General features: G+C 42.1%; 4 protein-coding genes across 5 annotated transcripts in view; 3 read left to right on the plus strand and 1 right to left on the minus strand.

The window, feature by feature from the left end:
- Positions 1 to 25,546, minus strand: part of tex2l (testis expressed 2, like) — a 45,697-nt gene that overhangs the window by 6,746 nt on the left and 13,405 nt on the right. For both annotated transcript variants that reach the window (XM_088359645.1, XM_088359646.1), the window contains exons 3-6: positions 15,917 to 15,953; positions 4,389 to 4,533; positions 825 to 916; positions 527 to 722 (exon numbers count right to left, since the gene is read on the minus strand). The gene's annotated coding sequence lies outside the window, so the exon portion shown is untranslated. The remainder of the gene's footprint in view (positions 1 to 526; positions 723 to 824; positions 917 to 4,388; positions 4,534 to 15,916; positions 15,954 to 25,546) is intronic.
- On the plus strand, positions 1,556 to 2,655 carry neurl2 (neuralized E3 ubiquitin protein ligase 2). Its single transcript, XM_088359654.1, has 2 exons — positions 1,556 to 2,437; positions 2,511 to 2,655. Exons 1-2 carry the CDS (start codon positions 1,675 to 1,677, stop codon positions 2,624 to 2,626), a joined length of 879 nt encoding a protein of 292 aa, XP_088215780.1. The 5' UTR covers positions 1,556 to 1,674; the 3' UTR covers positions 2,627 to 2,655.
- On the plus strand, positions 3,010 to 5,217 carry msrb1b (methionine sulfoxide reductase B1b). Its single transcript, XM_088359655.1, has 4 exons — positions 3,010 to 3,156; positions 3,473 to 3,615; positions 3,679 to 3,796; positions 3,908 to 5,217. The coding sequence occupies exons 1-4, from the start codon at positions 3,102 to 3,104 to the stop codon at positions 3,922 to 3,924; spliced, it is 333 nt and encodes a 110-aa protein (XP_088215781.1). The 5' UTR covers positions 3,010 to 3,101; the 3' UTR covers positions 3,925 to 5,217.
- LOC148382390 (heparan sulfate glucosamine 3-O-sulfotransferase 6) lies at positions 10,771 to 25,163 on the plus strand. Its single transcript, XM_088359653.1, has 2 exons — positions 10,771 to 11,548; positions 23,717 to 25,163. Exons 1-2 carry the CDS (start codon positions 11,088 to 11,090, stop codon positions 24,342 to 24,344), a joined length of 1,089 nt encoding a protein of 362 aa, XP_088215779.1. The 5' UTR covers positions 10,771 to 11,087; the 3' UTR covers positions 24,345 to 25,163.

The raw sequence follows: 25,546 nt of genomic DNA on the forward strand, positions 1-25,546 counted from the left end.
CATTTCAGTCAATAAGGCAAAAGTTTAAATTCATCTCATCAGACATAAACAGTTCCAATCTCCGATTAACATTAATTCAGGGTTTAACTTGTGAAATCTGACAAATCACGTTGGGATGGCTTATAGATAAGCCATCATTTGGCAGTGTGGTTTTCCAAGCTAGCTCATCTCTGTGACCTAAAGTCACATTCTAAGGTCACTAAATAATTTGGTGATAGATCTGAGTTGGGACGTTGCTTATTCTCACTGCTAATCAAACACATTGAATAAAAACTCAAAATGGACAGCCGTGAAAAATAAATATAATATTTATAATCTTTCCAAATTTGAACTATTCTACGCTGAATAGTTTGGTGCAGTACCTCGACTCGAAACTCTCATGAGTTCCCGCCAATGATAATAATATAGAAAAAAACAAAAAACAAAAGATTAAACCTTAATACCTCTGGATTATATTGCACTTGTTTGCTGTGCTGAGAGATGATCTGCAAAAACAAAGACAGCAACATGCGAGGGGTTCACTCACCCGTCTGTTTGTGTTAAGCACGGGATAAAACGAGATGGTCTTCCATAGTCCATCTCCCAATGGCGTGCGCAAAGATCTGCCGAGTCTGCGTGAGCACACTCTCCTCCACCACCATCTCTCTCTCTCTGTCTCTTTCTCGTGGGCTCACACACACCTCCTCTTAAGCCAAACTGCCCGTATCCAGATGTGTCATGCGCTGCAGAGAGTCACCAACTGATTATGGAAAGCGTGGTCGCTCGGCATGATAATCCAGATTTAGAGTAGGGCAGCCCCAACAGACGCACTCAAACTAACTCACCCATCCGACGTGCTCGTGCGGGATGCTCCATCAGTCTTCATTTGTCGGGTTGGTCGTCGCGGCTTTTTTCTAGTTGTGCACTTCATCTTGGCCTACATAAAGGAAAGATTCATGACAGTGTGAGGGGGCCGCTTGAGACTCCAAGGAACATGCAGTTTTTAGGCTGTATCAGAATAAAGTGTAATTGCACATTCACTACAGTAGGTGGCAGTGGCGCGCTGATTTTTTAAATTTATTTATTTATTTTTATTTCAGGTACATTGATGATTTTTTTTTTATAATTTCAGGCACATTCAACTATTCAAATATTTTCTGTCCCCCTCCCCCCCCAAAAAAAATTCTCTGACTGGAGTCACTGATGTCATTCAAAATGGCTGAAGAATCTGAAGAAGCACTCGTAAATAAGATTTGCTTGTGGCATGTGACTGCTACTTTAATTACTGTAATTGCTCTGTAACGTCTAACCCAGATCTATATTTAGAGCACACCTTGAAAGAACAATTCAAATATATCTCAATGTGCTAAATATAGCTTTTCAGGTCGGTGACATCACGATGAAAGTATTCCAAAGTCAATGTGCATGAATTATCCAAGGGGCTCTGTATTGCTCAAGCGGGGGACTGCATGTTGGCCAGCCCCTCTTTACACCAACACACACACATGCAGAGACACACATACCTTGCCATCTGTTCTCATGTGTTCAAAAATAGCCCAACCAGAAGCTTCCCAAGTGAGTGATAGCTTGACCGACTGCTGGTGTTGCTGTCCTGATTGCGGAACTTAAATGTTTACTTGCACTTTTCAATCATGCTCTTCCATTCCTAGGATCGAAGTAACGCCTTCATAAAAGATGGAAGCTTTTTCCAACCACTTTATGGAATTCCACCCCGTCCACGGGACCAACGTGCAACTGGACTACTCGGCGACCCAGGCCACACGTGTGGAGAGCTTCGCCAATGGAGTGTGCTTCAGCAAACAACCGTTAAAACCCGGGGAGATTTTTCTCATCGAGATTGAGGACAAGGAGCTTGGCTGGTGCGGCCACCTCCGGATGGGCCTGACCGCCAGGGACCCCAGGGACTTGGAGGTGGTTCCCGAATACTCCATCCCCGACCTGACTGACCTCGGCGACAGCTGGGTGTTTGCCATCACTCGCAACCACAATAAGGTCACGGAGGAGGTCGATGCGGGTGAAGGTGGTCAAGACCGTGGAGAGGAACTAGCCGGGGGTCAGAGACTCGGACGAGGGGAGGCCGATAATCGGGGTGACGCCAACAGCAAACCAAAGACGTTTTTCACAGACTCTCATTTGCACATTGACGATGTTCGAATCCCCAGAGACAAGCTGGTCGGCCGCAGCCGGCCTGGACGCTTCAGTCACATTCTGGATGACTTGTACAAAACTAACGCTTTGCCGCCCACCGCTAGACGCAGCCGGATAGGAGTTCTGTATGTGGCGAAAGGCCGCGATCGAGGTGACATGCACATCGTCATCAACGGGGAGGACATGGGCGCTTCCGCAAAAGGCATCCCTACCGTGGAGCCTCTTTATGCTGTCGTGGACGTATTTGCTGCTACTAAGTGTGTCAGGATTGTGCAGGTGGAGTACGGATGTGAGTGTCAACCCTCATTTTTGGTTGTCTTTATCTGTTTGGCTTCTTTCCTAAATTCTCTGCTTTTTTTTAGTCTCTTCCTTGCAGACACTGTGCAGGAAGTCAATCCAGAAGCACATTGTCCATAGAATGGCCATTGATTGGCTGGAGCTACCAGAGGCACTCAAGCACTTCTGCAAGTACGAGTGAAAACTGAAAATCCATAACGGGCAAAGCCGTGGAGGAATTTCCTTCTGATTCACGACGACAAAATGAATTGAACTTGGATTGTTATCTATCAACACGCATGATAATGAAGACTTTTTTTTTTTAGGAGTCAACTGGGATAAATAAGATTCATCCTGTAATATTGTAGCTAAAATTTCCTGTGGTGCAAAATTAACCAGAAAACCAGTTAGTGCAGTTGTACACGACTACAAGAAGCAATTAAAACGGAATGCTATATTTGGATATTTTCATTTCAATTACTACAAGGGAGAAGTCAAGCTCAGGTTGTCAAACGCTGCCATCTAGCGACCAAAAAGCCTAATGCAATGGGAGGAGTTCCCGTTTAATCCCACGATAAAACAAAACACGGGATGCTGCATTTTAGATCTGTTCTACATAGTCACTCACGTCCCCCTTATTAATTTTAGTCAATATTGATCTGGTGCACACCAACAGCATGTCTTTCTGTCGATTCTTTGGCGGGGAGACCTACAAGGATCATTTTAAACCAGGTAAGCCTGCATTGTTACATAATGTGTGACTGAACCTGTCTTTCGTGTGGATTACAATAGATGCAGGCCTGCGTTGACTATTGACTATAATAGGCTTATATTTTCAATTACTGAATAGTGTTGGAGAATTATATAACCATACGAGGTGTGATTGTGTTGATGTGATTGTGGTTGGTTGCCCGTGGGGACCAATTTTACTCATTGCCAATTGGGAAAGGCTCCAGTTCATTCACAAAGCTTTCATTATTTTTAAATGAATTATCTATTTATAATTAATTCATATTCATTATTGAATTACTTTTTTCAATTTCTACAGGTATGTACGTGTGCTCTAATTGTAACCATCCACTGTTCTCGAGTCGCTCCAAGTTTGCTCACTCATCACCGTGGCCCGCTTTCACCGAGACCATCAGAGAAGACAGCGTGACCAAACTGATGGAGAGCCTCACAGCTTTCAAGGTTCGTGTGGATTTAATTGCCAGTGTGAGGTGGGAATTTATCATCACGTGTGTGTGTTTGTAGGTTCTATGCGGCAAATGTGGCAACGGGCTGGGTCACGAGTTTGTAAACGACGGGCCAGAAGAGGGGGTGTCCAGATTTTGAATATTCAGCCACTCTCTCAAGTTTGTCCCCAATAAAGGTGAGAAAACTACTCGAGATAATTATTGAATGGGCTGAAAACTAATCCAGCGTGTACACCAACTTTTGTCTAAAATGCATTCTGTGAATTTCTCTATTTTTTTCTTTCCAGGCAAGGACAAATATTAAAGAGCGAGTTTTCTCTGTTGTACCTGGCTAGTATGAGCATGTGACGCGGCCAGGAGAAAGTCCAGAGAAGGACATCCTGTCTGCTGAAGTATCTCAGACCAGCCACTTACACACAACACGGATGCTGGACCACACAAAAATACTGCTTTAGCAAAACACTGTACCTCATATTTAAATTCAAGCAAGTTATACACCACTTAAGGTTGAAGGTCAACAAATGTTTCACATGATCTATGCACTCTATTTGGTTTTAAGTCCTATGCACAGTTTTTTTTTTTTTTTTTTTAGATAAATCTTTTGCCATTGTCATGTGAAGTACAGAACACTTCATAAACTACTCTTACAATTGCATCTGTAATTTGACTGCCGTTTGCCCGGTTGTCCTCTAGAGGAAGCTATCCCTCCTTCATTAGCTTGAGGCTGACCTGATTCAAAAGTGTCCTTGTATGAAACACACTACTTACGCACTTCATCTGCCGCCCATGTTTATGTGATTGAATGTGAACGTCGGGTTGCATGAGTGGCGCTTTCTGGCTCAGCTGCAGGCCGCATTCCTTGCGGTGGTGGCTTGGCATAAGTCACGGCGGTTTTGAGGAGTAGCCGGGCCGCCTGGTTAGAGAGGAAAGGCTGTCATTAGACAAGCAACACACACACGGTCATAGAAGAGTGTTTGGCAGACAACACATGGCTGTATTCTTGGATATGGCACATGAGAGCTACTACTTTGAACTTTTGTTGATATATTCACTGGTGTCACGCTTTCTCCTGCCTTGTTCGAGCTCTTGTTCCCTCGTCGACTCCAAACGGGCACAAATAAGAACTTCAATGAGTGTGTACAGTGAAGTCAGCAGGCCAAGGTATTCCAATGAATTACAGCCTCGGTGTGGCTCAGTGAGTCCACTCGTGGGTTATTATAGTTTCACATGGTTGCTTTGTGGCAGTGCAGTATTTATAATACATTAACTGAGAAGAAATTTGCAACCATTTAATATGTCTTCAAGGGCCCAATGGGTTCTCATTACCATGACATGTTTTTAAAAAGTCAGTTTGATTTGGACGTAAAATTTAAAAGAAAAAAAAAGATGATTTTTTTTTTTTTTTTTGGCCTTCAGCATTTGTAATACACAATGTAAGATCCAGATCAGATTAAAGATTACTTAAAATGATCTCGGTCAGCCTCCAAGGCAAAAGCAGGTGTTGTGTATGACATCATTGTCATTAGATTGTGGTGCCAACACACACATACCATTTTTGTTTTGTGACTGCGCTTGCAATTGTTGAACTGGAACGACATTTTTTTGTGTGGTTTACTGTCTGACAGAACACCCCGGAAAAAAAAAAAACACATCCGAAAAGTCTGAGACAAAATGTGGTTTGGTTGCGATGTTTGCGTGAGTGTGTGTCCCTCATCCTCACGTCACACACAAAAGAAAGAAAATCATTTGATGATGTAAGTTTAATCGTGCAGCTGTGGTTTAATTTGATCCACCTTTTGTAACTATTAAGTGTGACTTCCTGCTAGCATGTCCCAGAATGCACAAGTTACCAGGCCCGGACTTGTTTCCAGACAGAGAGGGCTTATATAATTTTGAGAGAGAATTTTCAAATTGGTTTAAGGAGATCAACAAAAAAACGTGGTCACATTGATGTGCTTAAATGCAAATGATCATCAAATAGGGTAGTTTCGGTAATCCATGAGACATATTTTTATTGAGATTACGAAAGCTCAATTGGCAGTGAAACAATCAAATGTCTGCTTGGATTGCTACTCCTAAAGTTTGCTTCAAGAACAATGGAGAAGTTGTCTGAAAAGTGCTTTGGTTACATCATTCATCCTTCCCTGTGGGTGACAAATTGGTGGTCCAAAAAGTTCAAACCTAAGTGTTCACAACCCGCAGGCAAGCTACGCAGCCAGCATGACGAACGTCACTTAGCATCTGGGCTAAATTAGGGCTAAATCCTCTGGACACGCAGCAAATCTCAACCATCCATCTTGCACTTCTGGCATGTGGGACCTTGCAGGCTGCAGCACCCCGGCGCGTTACACACTGGACCCAGGGGTCACCATACATCACATACACACACGTAGTTGCTGAGCATTGAGCTGCCGCTCAATATGTCTGGCAACAGAGTATCGACACCTTTCAGCCTTTACGGGGTTTGAAGCAACAAGGAGCTAGTGACGTTTTGCTTGCGGGTGTCCTAAGTTTCATAATGGCTGACTAGAAAAAGGCTTCATCATCTACCATCCATATATAAACTGTGGAGCTTCATTTAGACAAAAGTAGTGCTCCATCACCATTTAGTGGCATTTGTAAAAAAATATATATTTTTGTTGTCTGGGTGGGATGGCACATAAGAAGAAATATGACTTGACATACAATTGACTTGAGCCAACATGGCTGCCTCACGGTGTCTGTTGGTAAACACCATCCCGGAGCGCTGTCTAACCGCGTTATCTTCAGTCACGACACACGATAAGAGTCAACTTCAGCGACTGGCTTCAAAGCTGCTGAGCTCATTGAAGCGCTGCGACACACTCGGCAAAACTATTTAATCAGGAGCTTTTCCACGGCGACACACGAGCAACTGTGATACGCCATGACAGCCTGCGTGTGTATTGCGGGAGGTTAGACGAGGTTCGTCCTGCTTGTTTAGGCTACCTGTCGTTCCTTCGGAGACGCATTCCTGACTTTTTTTTTGAAGTCTCAACGTGGCTTAAATAGTTCAGTAACGAAAAACGGCGTCACCTAGCCTACTTTGCGTCTAACTTTGAGAAAATTATACCGCTAGCATCAGTCTTTATCTTGGCCTTGGGCTCCGTCTACCCGCTCTTTATATTTACAGCTTTTGCCGAGCTTCTGATATATCGTGCTCCTCTGCAGGATTTGGTAGCAGCGAGAATGGACTGGAGCGATTATAGAGCGGTCTTTATTGCATGAATGACATCACGACAGTAGATCATGGAATCGAAGGGTTATACTGGGCTCGGTAAATCGCATAGTAGCTGTAGCATGTCGTCCAAGATTCTTGTTGAAAGGTTCGCATTTGGCAGAGGAAAATGGAAGACCAGAGGAGGAGAGCCAACATGCAAGAACACACAGAGTTCCAGTATCGAGAAGTCATATAATGTAATGGCTGAGTGTCTCCATACATGACAGGACAAGGTGGTCTTATTAATTCAATGTAGACATGTTTGATAATTTGCCAAAAAATGCAGGAGATCATCTACAGTACCTTCAAAATGTTTTCTTAAATTTAAAATGATGGTGTCAAACTCAAGGTTACCGGGCCAGATTTGGTCCAGCAGATTTTTTTATGTGGCCTTGTTAAGCGTCAGGTTCTTCCCGGAAAGCCAACTCACCATATCTTTCTGCATATTTGGGGACACCAATGAGCAAAAAAAAAGGCATCACTTAAGGCCTATCGCGACAAACATGTCAGATGTAAAGAGATCAAATGTGTTTTTGTTGTGTCTACGGAGCCCACCTGACGTGAAGTCACTTTGCTCTCTGTGTTGCTCCTCCATGAAGATACTCTGGCTCCTTACACATTGAAAGCGTATGATTGGTCAGCATTCTTTCGACACAAATCAACAGCTCATTAGAATTTTTTTTTTTTTTTCCCGAAAAGCAGCTGAGTTAAAGCAGTGCCATTGTTTATTTAATTTTTTTAATTGCTATTGACTCTCGGGGCCCCCTTTAGCTCTGATCCCTAAGCGTTTGCCTGCCCTGTTGCGGTGGCCCATCTGAACTAGATTTGTTCCACTTCTTCCTTTTTCTCCCAAACAACCAGGCAACGTACATAAATAAATTAAAATAAAACGTATGATCTCCTTTTATCTCAGATCACCACTGTTTATGTTTCCATTTCAGCAAATGCTCCTGATTCCCTAAAATGGCCTCGTGGTCAGGGCTTGCACGCCACCTGTCGCTTACCACTTTACAGCTTACAAACATGTTTTTGTCAACTCTTTTTTTTTTTTTTTAATGAAATTGGAGATTTGACGGGACCCTATCACTAAACTACAAATGCAAAAAAAAAAATAAAAAAAATTGGTAAACACGGATGATTTTGGTTTTGCCACGGAATAGTTTGACAGTCCTGTGCAGGCATGCTTGTCACGCTTTCTTTTGCTAAAACGTTGGGAGCTCTTAGGCCACACCCACGCGGTAATGCACGCTGTTGACGTGCCCTATACTTACCCGGCTCACCACAGAACTCTGCCCTGCAGTTACGGCGGGAGAGTGTGTGGCCTTGCAGCTGGCCTTCACACAGCTTCTCTTTGCAGAATACCTTCTCCCGTCTGTCCGTCTGTCTCTTGTGTATATTGTTCCCAAATTACCATCTTAAGAGGTTTGTTTTTTCCGACGATACGCCGAGTGTGAAATGCGGCCGTCGCGGTTAAATACCACAGAACCGTGTTGTTGTTTTGTCCTCAAGGTCAATTATGCCGACAGCAAAAGTAATTTGATGTTACAAAAGAAGATATGACGTATCTACATACCACCTGTATTTATTTTGCTAAATTAACAAAAAATGTGAATCTATTTTTTTGTTAAATCCTGCTCACTAACAAACAGAATGGTGGATCTATCCCTCCACCTGAACTTTGATGAAGTAATAATAATAAAAAAGCTAGCATTCATCCTCTAATCCATGCTGACCTTTAATAATAATGGTAGGGGGATTGTGGTGACAAGCGTGCAGGACAAGTGAATGTGCATGTGTGTGTGTGTGCATTCCATGCAGGTGAGCTAACAGGCCATTTGAAGAGCAGCTCTTCAGTAGGACATCTGCTTTATTGTATCCTCAGTGACTGCCTCAACTTTTTTTTTTAACCCCGTTTCTACCACACAGTTCGCTTTGTTTCCAATGTTAAAATATTCAAATAAGCAACTGACTATACCCGTTTGGCCACCCTGCTATTACAAATAACAGGAACTAATGAAACCACTCAACTAACCTCAACATAGTTCCTTGACAAGATGTTACAATATGGCAGAAAATCATTATTTTTGTGCTAATGAAGGTCCTTAACACACCTCAACATAGTTCCTCAATTCTACTCCTTGATGGATTTAATGTGATAGTGAAAGTAAAAAAGTATACAATTCCTCACACAAAACATGCACTCCACATTTAATCTGATAACACGCCGCAAGTTAATTTCACAGCATTTTTTTTATGACGTTCAAAGGCCCGATAATGACGGGCGACGTGTTTGAAGCAGCCAGCGCTGGCCGTCAAAGGGAATTTTGGAGGATTACAGAGCACAAGTGTGCGTGCTGAGCTTTGGACAGCTGTCTACGTTCCCACAGCCGCATGCATACCTGACAGGTGGATAGGTATTCAACACAGAGGAAGTTTGTTTATGCTTGTTTACAGTATGTTTGCATGTGGGTGGTAGCAGTTGACATTTTATGCCACTATGCATAAAAATTTACCTGTGTGGATCATATTTTGACATGTTGCTGACAAAGCATTTTTTATACAATAGGGAAAAGCTAAACTTATTTAAGTGGCCAAACATTTGAGAGTACCACACTAGCGACAAGCTATCCCAATGCTTCTAATAACGTTACATAACCAAATGTATTCAGTTGCATGCGTGTTCTAACAAGCCACAATCAGGGCTATCCACATTTTTTTAAAATAAACTTTTTTTATTATGGCAATAGGTGCATAAAAGATTTTTTGCATTGTAAAGTGAGGCCTTGCTTTTCAATGGACAGCTGACAAAACATCAACCCAAGTTCTTTTTTACTCTACTAAGTGGAGACAGAAGTTGCGCATTAGCAGTCATTAGCTAATGCTAGCTGCCAAAGTCAGATCAAATAAAGACCTTAAGTGAATTTTGTCAAGCGGGCTCGGGCTTAGATAACCAAGCAAATTTAAATTGAAAGTATACTTCTGTTTCAAAACACACGAACAAGTATAACGCTGTGCTTAAAATGCTAATTTGTTCAAATTTGTATACCTATCTGCACATTATGAAGAAGTTCTACAAACAGCCGCGTCCGACAAAAAATAAAGTCATGAAAGTTCATTATAGAACACAAAAGTGACAGTTGTTTTTCCGACATTGCATCTAATCAATGCGTGGTAACTACAGACGGATAAATGATGTCGCCTCCGTTTAGGGACTCCTGGAAATTGACATACTGCCAGGTTGGAGGAGGCTGGGGTCGATTGAGACTGCCTACGCCCCCTCCGGGTGTGTCATCTGTATGGATGTACTGTCGTGTTGCACCTCACGTATTCTTGAAGGTGCCAATAATATTGGATCTATAGCGAAACACAAATAGTGTGTTTTGCTACAGTGCCAATTAGCAGCAGAAATGCCACTGATGGATCTGTCTCGGGTTGGTAAAAACTTTTTAGTAGATTTCTAATTTCAGGAAAGCTTCAATTTGATCTTAATCAACAAAAAATTGGGTGGTGGGTGTTCTAATTTCAAAATCAAAAAACATGACAATTCATTTTCCAAATAATCTTCCACTGTTGTTTTTTGCAGAATGCTGATGGTGGTTCGGATCACTGCAGGTTGCACGCTCGCACAGAAATAGTGAGAAATGAGCTAAAAGTGATGACACCTGTCTGTCCCAGAATGGCAAGAGTGCAAAGGTTAACTGTGTCACGGGTGTTTCCATGGGAGCGTGTGGTCAGAGGGGGCTCAAACAGAGCAGGTGGTCACTAAGAAGTCACATAAATCGGACTAAAATGTCCATCTGACAAGAAGATCAACATTATTTTCTTTTATATTGCTAACTACATTTTTGTTGAAATGCTTGCAAAACACGGCAGAGGAGGCGTCAGTTAATTATTTTGGCGACTGACGATAGAGGGGCGTGCGTTTTGATGGTGAGGGCGTGGAAATGGCAGCTACTCGGGATGAGCAGATGAGCGCTTCCCCTCAGAGACATTAAACCAGCACAAGAGGATTCGTGTTGAACACTCAAGACTTTCAAAATCCTCCCAGTGGGGGACTCGGATCGTCTTGGGGGTGATCGTTCCTGAGAGGAAGCGCAGACAGAACATGGGGCGCGTTTTGACGCACGGCGCGCAACTTTGGCACCACTTGTTCCAGGTCCGAGGAGATATTTTCTTCTTTCGTCTTTCAAAACGTGCCTTTTAAAAACAAAACATAACTATGAAGACTCATGGGATGTAGTAAATGGAGAGCTGCGTTCAATTTGGGACACCTCAAGGTGCAGTCCAAGCTGTCAGTCTTCTTGACCATGATCATCCTTTTTGTTTATCTCTTTTACTGCCTTAATGGATTCTGCGAGTCCTTGCCCAGACCCGTTTATGACCAACAGACTCACCACCTCAAGGACAAAAATGTCCACAACGACGCACAACTGGCATCGCCGAAGCAAGCCGGTGCGTCCTTTGCACGGGACCAACTATCGGACGTTCCGTACGGCGCAATTAACAACACGATCTCCATCGCGAATAACTTTGGGAGCAAAAAGTTTCCTCAGGCTATCATCATCGGGGTGAAGAAGGGAGGAACGAGGGCTCTTCTGGAGTTCTTGCGCATCCATCCGGACGTGAGGGCAGTCGGAGCCGAGCCTCACTTCTTTGACCGCTTCTATGATAAAGGGCTGGACTGGTACAGGTAAGATCCTGATTTAGATCATCTAGCAACTGGCAGAAATGAAATCGGAATGTAGTAGAAACGACGCAAACTGAATTTGAATCAAATCAAGTAGGATGCGACAGAACAAAGTAGAAATATTATACTCATGTTTGACTATTGCATAAAGAATCTAGAGATAATTTTACAAAATTCAAAATTACATATTGCATTTGAGGAAAATCACATTACGTGATCGAGTCATTTTTGACCAACTGAATATAGATATCAATTTACAATCATTTCGATTTTTTTTGCTTTAGACAAGAGTCAACACTTCCTGAGTGTTACTCTTTGTATTTGTTTTTTTTTGTTAGTTCAGATCTGTTTGAATATATCGGCTGCTGTCTTTATTTATTTTATTTTTCCCTCACGGCATAATAAAGCGCTCGAGCTATCTCTCTTTCTCTCCCTCACTCTTCTACATGCATTTGAACCGCCTATGCCAATATTTGCTCTCCAAATACCACTATCATCAACAACATTAGAATACAGTAGTGTAGAAAGCCCATGTGTTCATCAAAAATCAATTTATGCATGAAATGCTTATTTAATGTATACACAGTCTGAATATTAAAGCTACACTTAAATATGGGCGGTTATACTTCATGATTTAATTCAAATATATTGCACATAGAAGGTAAATAAAAAAACGGCATCTAAATACTTTTAAACAGTTCTTAATGCAAATTTACAAAATACAAAAGTTAAATACAACTGAACTGTAGTTAGGCAGCGATCCTTTTGCATACCACTAGAGGGAGCCTATGTAACACTAGTAGTTCTTGTATCACACTAAGAATCTTTGTTTTTAAAGTTCTTCTGACTCATTTTTTTCTGACTCACTTAAATATATGACTCATATCGTGGCCCGACAATAAAGCTTTGACGTGCATTTGAATCTGTGACCAACTAAAAGCACACCAGTGAAGTTTAACTTCACTGCACAGTACACATTGCGAAACCTAGTGGTCGTGTTTTTCTTGACCATTAGCCAAAAAATAGCTGACTTGTGTAGATCAGTGTACCTTTAGTGATGCAATGTCTTGTCACTAGTCCATAAAAAGCAATGCTGTAAAAAAAACACGACTACTGCACTATTATAAAATACTTAAATATTTGGGACATGTGAAAATGTGCATGCAGTTACCCTGTAGACCGATAATTAAATCCTAGTGTAGATGTTACCTCGAGGGAGCCATAGGACAGCCTAATTTGATTTTAATTTCATATCAGAATTTAATAGTTACATAAAACATATGGGGGTCATACTATTATGTAAAAAAATAACATTAGAATGTGGATGAGGAGCTTTTCTTTATCTTGAGTGAGAAATGAGGGAGGATTTTTACAGGGATTTAGTTTCTATTTGAGTACAGCGAAATAGAGTATAGCCAAGTGTTGGTCTGATAGGTCCATAAAGCACACATGCAGTAAAAAAAAAATAAAATAAAAAGTATCATCTGGCATGAAGAACACGATTTTATCTGTTTGGTTGATTCCGAGGCATCTTCTCAAATTCAGCTTTCCATGAATAGAGCAAATAAGTCTGCGTGATTACTGAACACAATGATGTTTTTTGCACGGCATCACGCGTGACACTCTCGGCAATATGACACGGCTAAGAGCTCGGCAGTGTATTCAGTCCCTTGCCAATAAATTGCTGTTTATTGAGCTGACACGCTGCTTCCCAAAGTGTCTGTGTTGGTCCCCCTGGGGGGCGGCCTCCATCACCAAGGCGAGAGGGAGGATGGGCTTAGTGATGCTTTTCAGTCAACTGGTGTGAACGCTATAATAGCCACTGTCATTATTTTAGTTTGGAAAAAAAAATTGTATTGGAAGCGATTTTATATGGAAATGGACAAAGGGGCTTGGATTTTTTTTTTTTTAAAAGGACGAACAAGTGTAACGTACAAAACGCTAAGACGGATCAATACAGCCGTGTAATGATCAGGTCAGGGTGAGGCTCAGATGGAGCAGTCGACGAAAGCATGTGTGTGTGCACAAGGCTCAGTTTGTTTTGGTTTGAAGCTCGTTTCACAACAGCGGTGCAATAAAAAGCCAGGAGGTGCTCATCTAATGCCTTTCTGATGAGAGCATTGAATAGTGCGCCTAGTTCATTTGTGGACTAGTAAATGGACTCTTGTGGCTATTATTTGAAAAGGTGGGTGGTTTCATAATACAGACTGTGTCAATACAAAATAAAAGGAGTTGTTGAGATATGCTTCTATAATCCATCAATAGAATTCACAAATAGCTCAATTTATTATTGAACCTGACACTAATAAATGTACGTCATACAAAAGATGTATGCACATACAGTATATTGTAGGTTGCCCCGGGGAATGTGGTCGTCATGGCGACTTCCCACCATGCATGTCTCATCTTATTATTTTGCCGCAATGGTCCGTTTGGCTCAAGTGATTTATTTTTATGATCAATGGTGAGTGTGTGTTGTATCATAGGTCTAATTACATTATTTGAATAAAACAACACCCACGGATCGAAACACAGACTATTCATTTGAAGTCACCATCTCAAATTAAAATGATTCATTCTACGGTTAACAAAAAAACACTTTTTACTTTAGTCATGATAATTTCAGCTAATGGACTGGAATATGCCGCCGGTCCATAACTCTCATGTAATGTTATAAATTTTCCTCTTAGATTTTTGTGCCAGACGCACAGCTAAGAAAATTTTCGAGAAGCACCAAAGTCAGATTTATAGCAAAGCCGTCGACGTCGTAAATTGTCCGCCTTCGCCGCGCCAGATTGATGTCGACTCGGAGGTCAGAGGAAGTTTCGGCTCAACAAAATTGGCATTGTGATCATCAAACCGCTGTCTATCACAAATATTGATTTGAAACTCTAATATGTCATTTTTATGTGTATGTCAACTGTTTTATAAGCACTTAAGATGAGACGCTGGCAATTACGGAGAAGGTTTTATCAGGGTGACTAAGCTCTTGAAAGCACCACAACGGGTTGCATGTAACAAGACCTTTCAAATGTTCCCTTTATGGCTCTCTGTTGATGTCAAACTGGCCGCCCCGTCCCTTGTACTCGTTTATACAGCTCATTATTTGTCGCCATCGCTCTCGTGACGAAAGGGCCGCTTTAGCTCGCTCTCTAATGCGCTGACAGCACACGTCAACACTGTGCGAATTGGACCCGTGTAATGACAGGTCAGGCATTAACACGGACAGCTCAGGGACACGCAGGGGGAAGGGGGGGGGGTGCTTGGATGACAAGGATTAGGCCCCCCGGCCGCAGTCAAACGAGATCTTTTGGAGCATTAGTCGCTCCCCCTCCCCCCGGACCTTCACCTTGTACTGCACAATGATGGGATTTGTATTAGAGCGATGCCGTTTTGACATTTGGAGTCTTATTAATTAAGCAAGTTTTGGTTTCTTGTTAGGAAAGTGGAAAATGGGATTATGCTTTACTTATATTGTTAAATTGGGGGATAATTAATTCTGCAAATTCTTATTTGCCCAAAAAAATGGGAAAGCTAATTTTCAAATTGGCGAATTTTGTTGACTTGTGTCCAGCTTGAGTAAATTGACTACTTGATAGTCCCTAAGTGTGAAAGTTTTTTTTTTTATGCCAAAGTCACCCCAGCTCACCTTCAATCTTAATGAGACAAGCGCCATAGAAAACAGATTGATGGATGTCTACTTTTCTCATCCCTTCTTTACTCCCTCATCTTCTTTTCCTTCCTCCTTCCTGCCCATTCATGGTGATTTGTTGCCTATCTTTGACTTCCATTGCCATCCTTTCTTTCCATTTCCCCTTCCCCTTTTTTTGAACAAAATGAAAAGGAAATGAAAACAGAGCCACGAAATGAAAGGAAATGAAGGGAAGGGTATTAAAAAAAGACCTTTGACACTTTATTGCCGGTTCAAAGTCTTTCTCATCCTTTCACTCAAACTCATTGCTCTCTTTTGTTTCAACACACATGACGTCCATGTGTTATGATTCCTTTAGCATAATCGCACGCTAAGTACGACTCCCATATCAATTTAAAGGAGAGTCGTAGCGTGCCAGGCCAATCGAAAATCATGAAAGCGAACTGGAAAGTATCACTTTTAAACTCTCCGCTTTCAAAGCGCTGTCTGCTTCTTTGAGCTCCGACGAGAGAGCCTTGGCCTCTCGTGCTCAGCCGCGAACCAACTAAAACACATGGACATCCTTAAAGGAAGCATTTGGCAAATTGTTTTAGAACAAACGCTTATATGTGGAAAAGCCTCGGATTTGCCATCGACTGGAAGTGATTCTGCGGTTTCCTGATGGAGAGTGAACGATTTGTGTGGACGTGTGTGTGCGGGCCCGTTCACACGATTCTTACCTGAAGTTCCATCAACTCTTGCCTCTTCTTCTCGCCACTGTAAACAGATAAATATTTGTCATTTGGCCGTATTGATCAAATCGTATCGATCCTTCTCCTCTTTGCTTTTATCACGTCGTTACAGAGGAAATGCATGAAATATTCAATCATGTTGACAAGAGGTTGTTACTCCTCTCCGCCGTTGACATTTACACCTCAAGGTCGGGGTGTCACCCGAGTGGATTTATCGGCTTATTGAGGCCACTCAAACTGTGCAATTCAAAGCCATTGGGCGAGTTCTTTTTTTTTTCTTGTTAGGTCAGCGTCTCTAAATCTGTCTGCTTATCGACTCATCTTCTGCCCCCGTATTTCTTGCCTCGTGGCTTTAAGAGAAGCGACGTTGCGTAATTCAGAAGGGAGCGGGATGCGCTACTTAGCCAAGAATGCCCAGGTTTTATTTCCTGTCGGTGAGTTTTCGAGCGATCGCGAGGGAATCTTTGGGTGAATTCCTCCTTGTGCACTTTTTTTTTTCACAAGTGGAAAAAAAGAGCAATGTATACGTTATACTGCAATAAAGAAGGCTTTGTGCAGCAGATGGAATGGGGGGTTGGGGGGGCAATGCTTTTTAAGCTGCATCAATGCTTAAAGGAAATACTTTTAGCAGGATGCATGTCACAAGCAATCAGCGCTACACGCGTGGAAAGAAATGCACTCGCCGGACACAAAAATTAGGAACACCTGCACAATGTAGAAAAACCGCATCAAGCATTCAACTATTATAACGCTCAATTTTGATGGATGCTTTTACAGCGGTATTAATCAAACAATATGGTTATTGTTGCTGGGGCGTGCAGTGGTTTAGTACTGCGCAGCATCATACTGAGAACTTGCGCTCGTCAAGACGGATAGCGTGAAATAATAGCCGCCGTCACCACAAAATAAACATGTCGTTAAACAAATACCGCAATGGCGCTTGTATTGTACTGTATTGCTAATGTTGGCAGCTGGTGATTTACGATCAAGAACCGCACACTAAAATAAATTACCTCATTTTTTTATAAAAGGATGAAATGTGTACTTGTTATTTTTAAATGACGATCGTAATTCTTGAGCTAATTCTTTTTCTTTAACTTAACTTTACCTTAACTTCATTCTGCTCTGACTGTGCCATTCAAAATGGAGTCAGAATTTAAATTCCATGCATGGCCTTTGCATCTTTGCAAGAAAAACATCATCTTGACATGAAACCTAAACAAAAACAAATATCATTCCTGCTTCCCTGAAAGGTGACACTTTTATGCAAAATATTGTTTAAACTCCTCACCAGCTTTGAATCACATTTTGCGATCTGCAACATTGCAGGATTCATATACAATAAAAGTGTGACGACTTAATTATGGCTTCTTGTGGTTTTAATCTGACGTTAGTTTGTAAACAAAAAATATGACAATGAGCCAGAAAACTTTAATTATAAGTTCACAGCTATAATTCATTTTAAGTACATGGTGAAGAAAGGCAATCCTCCCAATTTTAATTACTATGCGGTAACAGGATCAAGCCTGAGCAACAACATTGTTTTTGAAAGGTTATTTTTTCACACTCCACTTACATTATAATTACCATTGTAGGTAAAAGACTCAAAACACTAGAAAAATGCACACAAAAATGCTTCAAAATTGCCTCCACCCGGTTTAGTGTGTCTGGAAGGGCAGGTAATTATTGATTGTGTGTAGCTGTCAGTGGTGTCCACCTCTGTTTAATGTCTGACGACCATGGAAAGAAAAGTTGAGAAGAAGGGGCGGGTTGATTTTGCTCAGCATGAAAACCAGTCCTCATCCTGAAAGCAATGAAAAACACCACCGTTGTATCTGTCGGTGCTAGAACTCTTCCTGAGTACGTCCTGTCTCCTCTGACGTAAACACACAGTGAAGAATCAGCTAACTGTCAGCGATGCTGGCCCTCATTATACGGGGGAAATGAGATTAATTATTCCGGGAAGACAGCCTGAGCTCAACAGTCAGGACAAGCAGGACAAGACATAGAGGGTGGAAATAACCAGAACTATTTACTGCCTCACTTCAGTCCAAATACATAATTTCATGGGAAAAATTCCTATTAATATTCAATTTCGCTAAGGATGTGTACATAGAAACACAAAATAGAAAAATTATATTAATTTCATGCAATTTTAAGGAAAATGCGACATTAGTATGTATGTATATAGTTTTATTTATCTATCATTTTTTTTCTCTATCAAAAGTAGTAGTGGTATCGGTAACTGGTATCGGTACAAGCGACTATTTAGAAGTTGAGCACTAGTGTGAAAAAAAAGTGGTGTCAAATATCTTGGACCCTAATTTGCTCTGGCAACCACGAAACAATACACACTTCAAATCCAGCAGAACGTAACAAGAAATGTTTTTGTACACAGTAGCCCAAAAAGGGAACATAGTGTAAAAAGACTGCTCAATGATATACGAATACCAATTGAGTGAAACACTATTTCCAGTCCGACAATCTGGCTTTTATTTTCCTTTCAAAGAAACTGTGAACAATGAACCTGAAAAACCACAGGGAGCAACGGGCGGAAACTGCTCGGAAGTGACTTTGTCAGGATCAGACAGTATCGAGCGCTCTTATTGGCCGGCTCCTGGGGAGTTGCCAGCCAATTTCACATTGAGTCGATTAAACTTTGTCTGAGGCTGTGTACCGGTCTCCTGTGCGTATGCACATTTACAGGACTTGTTTTATTGGAGTTTTTTTATTTTTATGATCCTGTTGTTGCCTGGGATAGCCTTAAGCTCACCCGCTACCCTAATGAGGACAAACTGTATGTAAACAAACATGCTACTAAATCCAAAGTCTCGTCGCTATTAAGTACACGATGGCACTTTTAAAATGCTCAAGGGGTGCAAATAGTCAGCACACGATCCTTATAAGGCTGCGCCGTTGCGAGTTTGAGCCTCTCCCAGAAAACACGCACTAATTATGTTTACTGGAAGAGACGAACATGCCTCGGTGACACAAAAGCTGTAGTATGAAATAAAGGCTAAAAACCACACCCGTTGGGAAAAAAAAAACTTTTCTTAATGGATGAAATATGTCATTTGTGTATGTTCCACAGTGCTCATCCACAGGGATATCGTAGTTGGCTGCATATTTCCATTTTAACAGCCCAATTATGGTACTGTGGTGAGGACACTATGACATCACTGGGGTCAGGAAGTAACGCCAATCTGTAATTTGCTCATCTCTCCGCCCCATCTTCAGCGGGTCCATCCTGTGTTTAGGAGAGCGGACTGAAGGCAGGGCGGAGTAGCGTCGAGATAAAGTGGGCCACATGTGGGCCCGGCGAGAACACGGCTGCAGATTTTCCCATTCGATAAAGCGAGCAATCAGTGGCGACGCGTATGCACGCTGATTGCTGAAGTACATAAACTATAATGTAATTAAACGCTCGCCACATGTTCAATAAGCTACAAAAAGCGTAATCTAAATGGACAATCCAGACAGACAATGTTGCCCTAACAAAGCTAAAAATGTTCAACGCGGCAAGCAATTACGCAAGCAAGAACAGGAAATGGACAAAGTCAGCAAGAATGCACCAGCAAAGAGGAACAAGCAAGCTGGCATAGAGACGAGCCATCATAGCGGCCTAAATACATCGGGAGAGGTAATATGAAACAGGTGAAGGGGGGGGGGGGGTGAAGATAATCGCAAGAGCGAAAACAATTCTGATGGTGCAAAATACTTTTTCTTTCCTGAACAAAGTCGCCAACTACCGGCCTGTGTACGCTCCAAGTTTTGCGGTATTTTTTGTTTTGACACCGCTGTCATCATTTCATTCCCTTGTTAGCATACCGACAAAAATCACGTTATCTGCTTGACTTATGTGACTATTTGCAGCTCAATCAAACATTCAAGTACAAAGGGCAGCTTCCTGCCTTTTTCAGGTCACTGTGGTTTCTAAGGACCCTGAGTGACCAGCGCTCACTAACTTGTGGCTTACAGTCCTTGTACTGGTCTGGTTTTCCCCTCAGCTACACACATTTTTCCACGCTTTTCCAACCGACCTACCCCAGAGATGCAAAACCTCTATGGCAAGAAAAAAAAAAATACTTTTCACTACACAGAAGCATCTGCCAATAGTAACCTTAGGTGTGCGGAATTGTGTACCACACACGTGCACAGTTTTTTAAGTTCCCTCTGCAAGATGAGTGATCTTAAGAACCATAATGACACACTCGGGAAAAAAAAAAGCAAATCAAATTGTGGTCTACTGAAAGGAGATATTAAAGTTCTTTGGTTGAAAACGCAACAAAATGCCCTCATTTTCCATGGAGTTGATTACAGTTTTTGCCGGCCTCTAATCGACCCACAGAGGCTTTTATTTGCTCTCAGTAATGACAAACGTCTCCTCCGTCCACATCTTTGAAGCAAGCTTAAGTGGTTGAGGATGTTAATATTTTTTTGCATATATCCAGTAGATTCCATTGGAACAAAACAGAACGGGTTGTGTAGAAGAGGAAAGAGGGCAAGCGTGTATGAGCGTGTAGGGAAGAAAAGTGCACATGATGACAACTTGCATTAAATGATCCTCAGTGATTATACCCTGTGGCTTGGCCTCGTGAATCACTACCATCTGACTCTGAAATTTAGGCTGGAGGAGTCCATTTTTTCATTGGGTGAAGGGGGGGGGGGGGAGATAAAGAGGGTCCGGAGATCTGGCTGTGTCGCCGCGGCTCACGGCTTTCGGGGGACTGAACGTCAGGAGCGGAGAAAAACTTCCTAAGTCAGAAACACTTCCTTCATCTCCCCCAAATAGCTCGCACAAACACTCTCATCTGGTGCGGGGCTGGACTTCATTGCTCCCAGATGTGGATCCGCATGTTGGGATAGTTGTGTGTGGTTATGTGCCAGTGTGTTGCGTACAAACGTAATGAAAACGTGCGTGCCCTGAAGATGGAAACAAAGCAAAGGCGGGCAAGAAAACCAGTGTCTTTATATACATGCATAGTTCAAGAAAGCGGAACCACTCATTTTGACCACAATCTGTTCTAGGATGTCTGTGGATCTCTGTTATTTTCCAAATAAGAAATGATGAAAAAAAAAAGCCTCATCCTTTCTATCCGATGCAATTAGCAAAAAGACAATTTTTCTCCTGGAAATATCTTTTTCGAATGAATGTGAGGTTAGCGTTAGCTATAGCATACCTCGCTCACATGTGTTCATATTCAAGTCGTAAACAGCAACCTGCAAACCGGCTGCCTTGTAAATGGGCCCTAATAAAGCTCAAGACCACACAAGACTTGTACACATGTGTACGGCCAGATAATCTGCCATATGTTAACACAAAAGGAAATGTCGCTTCCTGGATCCCTAAATTTAAGGGAAATTGGTTAATTAGTCTTTGCTTAGTTGTCCTACCATAAAAAACATCACAACCTAACCACCCTTGTTGACAGAAAAAAAAAAGTCTTTCCAAGATAAAGTGTCGTTCCAGTCTAGTGAGTGACTTGTGTTTTATTTCCTGCCACTGTCTCTTTACTCGGCCTCTATCGTGGATTTGTTGCTAACCGCCACCCAACATTCTTCAAAAGCTCCATCGCTGTGTGGGCTTCTTTCGTGATTGTGGGCCCAGTGGTTGCTTTCATATCTACTTGAGGTCAGTCAACCGTGGAAGGTTTTCTTTCCAGAAAGGCAACATGGATGTTTGCTGAGAGACACGAGCTTGCGATCGTCAATTTCAGGATTTTCTACTCTTGGCTAAACTGTGAAATACAATACAAGCAATTTTTTGAGATCATCCCTGTTTTTTCCCATAACTTTATCAGTCATATTTACTAACTAAAGTGGGAGTTCATATTATTAATATTTATCCATATCCATATTAGTTAGCAAGATACTTCCGGGTTCATTAAACATTGCGTAAAATGACATGGCCATATAATTTAAAAAAAAAAAATTGAAAATATTTGTTTCTTTGGTTATCACACATATAGGCTTGAAGAGGTCCAATGGAAAAAGTGTCAAAGTTACCCGAGGATGAGGCAGCATAATTAAATGAGTGAATTTACTACAACAGCGGAAAAAAAAAAAAAAAAGAAAGAGGTTCCTCAGTTGGAGTTTCCTCCCTAAAAGTGTTGCTAACTGTTCCTTGGCTCCAGATTCTACACACCACTCACGTCACACGGTGCCTGAAATAAATCTGTGAACCACAGTTTCACTTAAGCGGCCTCAGAGCGAGAGGCTGCTTCTGCTGCTACTCACACTTTGGCCTCCATTGCTCTTTGAAATACACCCTCATCCATTTTCATACAAGCTACTTTACTGTTCTGAACTTTTCTCCCCCGTCTGACTTTGTTTAGCTTCAGTCCATGTAATACAACTCTTACGAAAAGTTTGGTGTCGCCCCGATATAACAGAGTCGTCTCCATCAAAGCTCCGAACGCTAGACGCCTTTCACTTAGAAACCAACCGCAAAGCCCAAACTAAATCTGCTCACTCCAGTGGAAGGGAGGAACTTTGCTGAAATAATCCGAGAGAGCTTTCTCACGTGTAACTCTGGCGCTGCTCCCCCACCGCGATGTCTCTCGCTTGTCAGATGTCTCGGAGATGTACCGAAAATCCCCCCTTTTGTCTTCCTTTGCGTGAGGGAAGTTGGCAGGATACTGCTCACAATGGGGGTTACGACATTCCATTTTTTACCGCTGCGCTAGAATCTGCATGAAATATATGAGCCCAGTCTCTTTTCTTTTTTTTTTTTTACCATTCCATTTCCAATCTGCTTTGGCACGGCGGCCCCATCTTTTTTAAAAGTAATACGTCCTCTGAACTCCAGTCGCCATCTTATACGAGCGATGAATCAAGAAATATGTCAACACACCGAAACCTTGAAAACTCAAGAACGGACAAGAACAATAATAAGCGGAGGGCCAAAAGCAATAGCCGAGATTTAACGAGAACACGTGGCCCTCGGTGAGATTATCCTTGGATAACCTCGGGTACCATTGGCACCACAAATCTTGACAAGCGTTTTTTTTTTTTTCTATTACTAAGCAACACCTGCACAAATTCATGAGCTTGATAAAAAAAAAAGCTTTTACAAAGATAATACCATTTCCAGAAAGGTATTAAAGTAGTGTACAGTTCTATAGTCGAGAAAACAGTAGGTAGCTAGCATATAATGTGCCACATGGGGCTAATTATTCCTCTCCTCTTCCAGAAGCAAAAAGGTGGAGGTATGTTCCCAAGCTATAAAAGTCAAGGCTACCTTTTAACATCTAAGTCTATTGCAGTGATGTACAACTGCGCTGTTTTTTAATATCGAGTCCCTCTCATGTCTTTAAATAAACCAAAAAGAAATATCACAAATGCAGGATTTTGCTCAGCACTGTAAACTAGCAAGAATAAACACAAATGTTAAATGGCGGTGTTTAATAAAATCGAGGAGACTGTCTTGATTGCATCTGTGGGGTCCTGGAATTATTCTAAAAAGAAAAAAAAAGAAAATTGACTAGTGACTCATAAGAAAGCGGACAACAGCTTTTGTGGAATACTACAGGGAATTCAAATAAGGGTACAAAATCAGAGGTTTGACAGCCATTCTAGTTGAGTGTGTTTAAGAGCAGGATGCAAGGAAGTGAGTCATCTTGTGGTTTCCTACAGTAGCCGTTCGCAGTCGGCGCTGATATGGCCCCTCCATCATTGTCGTAGGCATAATCACACATTAAGTCCACTAATAGCCAAGCACAAGTCAAGAAGCCCACAAGGGATCTGAAGTTTGGGTTTTAAGATTTTTTTTCCCCCCTTTCTTCTCAGGGATCTGATGCCCCGTACACTAGATGGTCAGATCACCATGGAGAAGACCCCCAGTTACTTCATAACAAAGGAAGCCCCTCGCCGTGTCTTCGCCATGAGTCGCCACACCAAGCTGATCGTGGTGGTGCGGGACCCGGTGACCCGCGCCGTTTCCGACTACACGCAGACCGTGTCCAAGTCACCGGGCCTCCCTTCCTTCAAGAACTTGGCATTCCGTAACGCCACCACGGGTTTGATTGACACCTCTTGGAGCGCGGTGCGGATTGGCATCTATGCCAAGCACTTGGAGAACTGGCTGCGCTACTTCCCGCTTTCCAGCTTCCTGTTTGTCAGCGGCGAGCGTCTGGTGACGGACCCCGCCGGGGAGATGGGTCGCGTTCAGGATTTCCTGGGACTGAAGCGTGTGGTGACAGATAAGCATTTCTACTTCAACCAGACCAAAGGATTTCCCTGCCTGAAGAAACCGGAGGGGAGCAGCAGGCCACGCTGCCTGGGGAAGTCAAAGGGCAGACCCCATCCGCAGATCCCCTCCCAAGTCCTGCTCAGACTCAGAGACTTTTACAGACCTTTTAACCTCAAATTCTATCAAATGACGGGTCAGAACTTTGGCTGGGACAACACAGCTTGACACCAAAGCTTTTGAAAGTTGACAGCGGCGAGAGACAATGTGCATTACCAAAGTTTTTACTGTGTTAAACAGTCCTAGCAATCATTTCATTAGCTTTAAAAAAATGCAACAATCAAGCTAAATAAATGTTGGGTTTTATGTGATGAGAATTTTATAGATTAGCTGTAGTGCTAGGATCAGATTAAGATGCGAGGTGTGTCAGAAAAGTTCCAGAACTAGGGTCACAAAAGCAAAGCGATATCGCCCCCCTGTGGGTACTTCACTACAATGCCTGCTTATAATGCCCTGAGCATCTGACAGTTCCTGACCAGACAGAACTTCACCCGACCAAAGGGGGCAACGTGTTCATGATAACAGCTAGTGGTGGTAAAATGAAGCTTCAATTTTGCTTCATGAACCCATTGTATTTTTGGCTCCTCAAAATGGCACTGTTGGTTTTAAGAAAGGGTTAAAAAAAAAATGGACAAGCCCTGGAAATTTTCTGACACACCTTTTGTATGCAGTAAGAGGCATTTTATATTTCCTTCCCATGGAACTCCATATCCTGTACTGTCTTTACAATTTTACAAGATGAAAGCACGGAAAGATGCAGCGGAAAGAGGAGCAAACAAGCACTTTGCTAAGTGTTATTTATGTTGCAGAACTCTCTAATTAGAATTTTTTCTTGCGGAACATCCACAACCCGTACTCTCATTTAGCTGTACAGTTTATTTCAGAGATCCTAATTTATAAGATGACAAGATATTATTGAAATGTTTTTCCTGAGACTTTTGTATATGGAATTCTGCTGAAATTCTGACTAAAGTTTTTATTCTGAAATGTGTTTTGTATTATTTAGCTTAGTGACTTTCTAAACTTGCCTGCTTGGACTCCCCTGATCTGCCAATGAAAATATTGCACAAGTTTGCAGGGAAAGGGTCAATTATAAATTTGAGGTTAACATTAGGCAGAGCCTTTCTGATGTCTCAGCAATCAATTCAGCCGGCTGATTGGAGACCTGGCGATCTTTGACATCTTCAACCCTCCCCCCTTCTCTTGACCTTTTGACCTGTGAGTCTGCTCATCATATAGTGCAGAGCAAAACCCCCAACTCAGTTAATGGAGTCGTGTTTCGTGAGCCACACACAATGTGATCTAGATCCTCAACAAAAAATAGGAAAGCCTCCACATTAAGATTGCATCATCAGGACTTCCTCTGCACG

The sequence above is a fragment of the Syngnathus floridae genome, chromosome 18, assembly GCF_059516105.1.
Source record: "Syngnathus floridae isolate MCC-2025c chromosome 18, RoL_Sflo_1.0, whole genome shotgun sequence".
In the NCBI taxonomy this organism is placed as follows: domain Eukaryota; kingdom Metazoa; phylum Chordata; class Actinopteri; order Syngnathiformes; family Syngnathidae; genus Syngnathus; species Syngnathus floridae.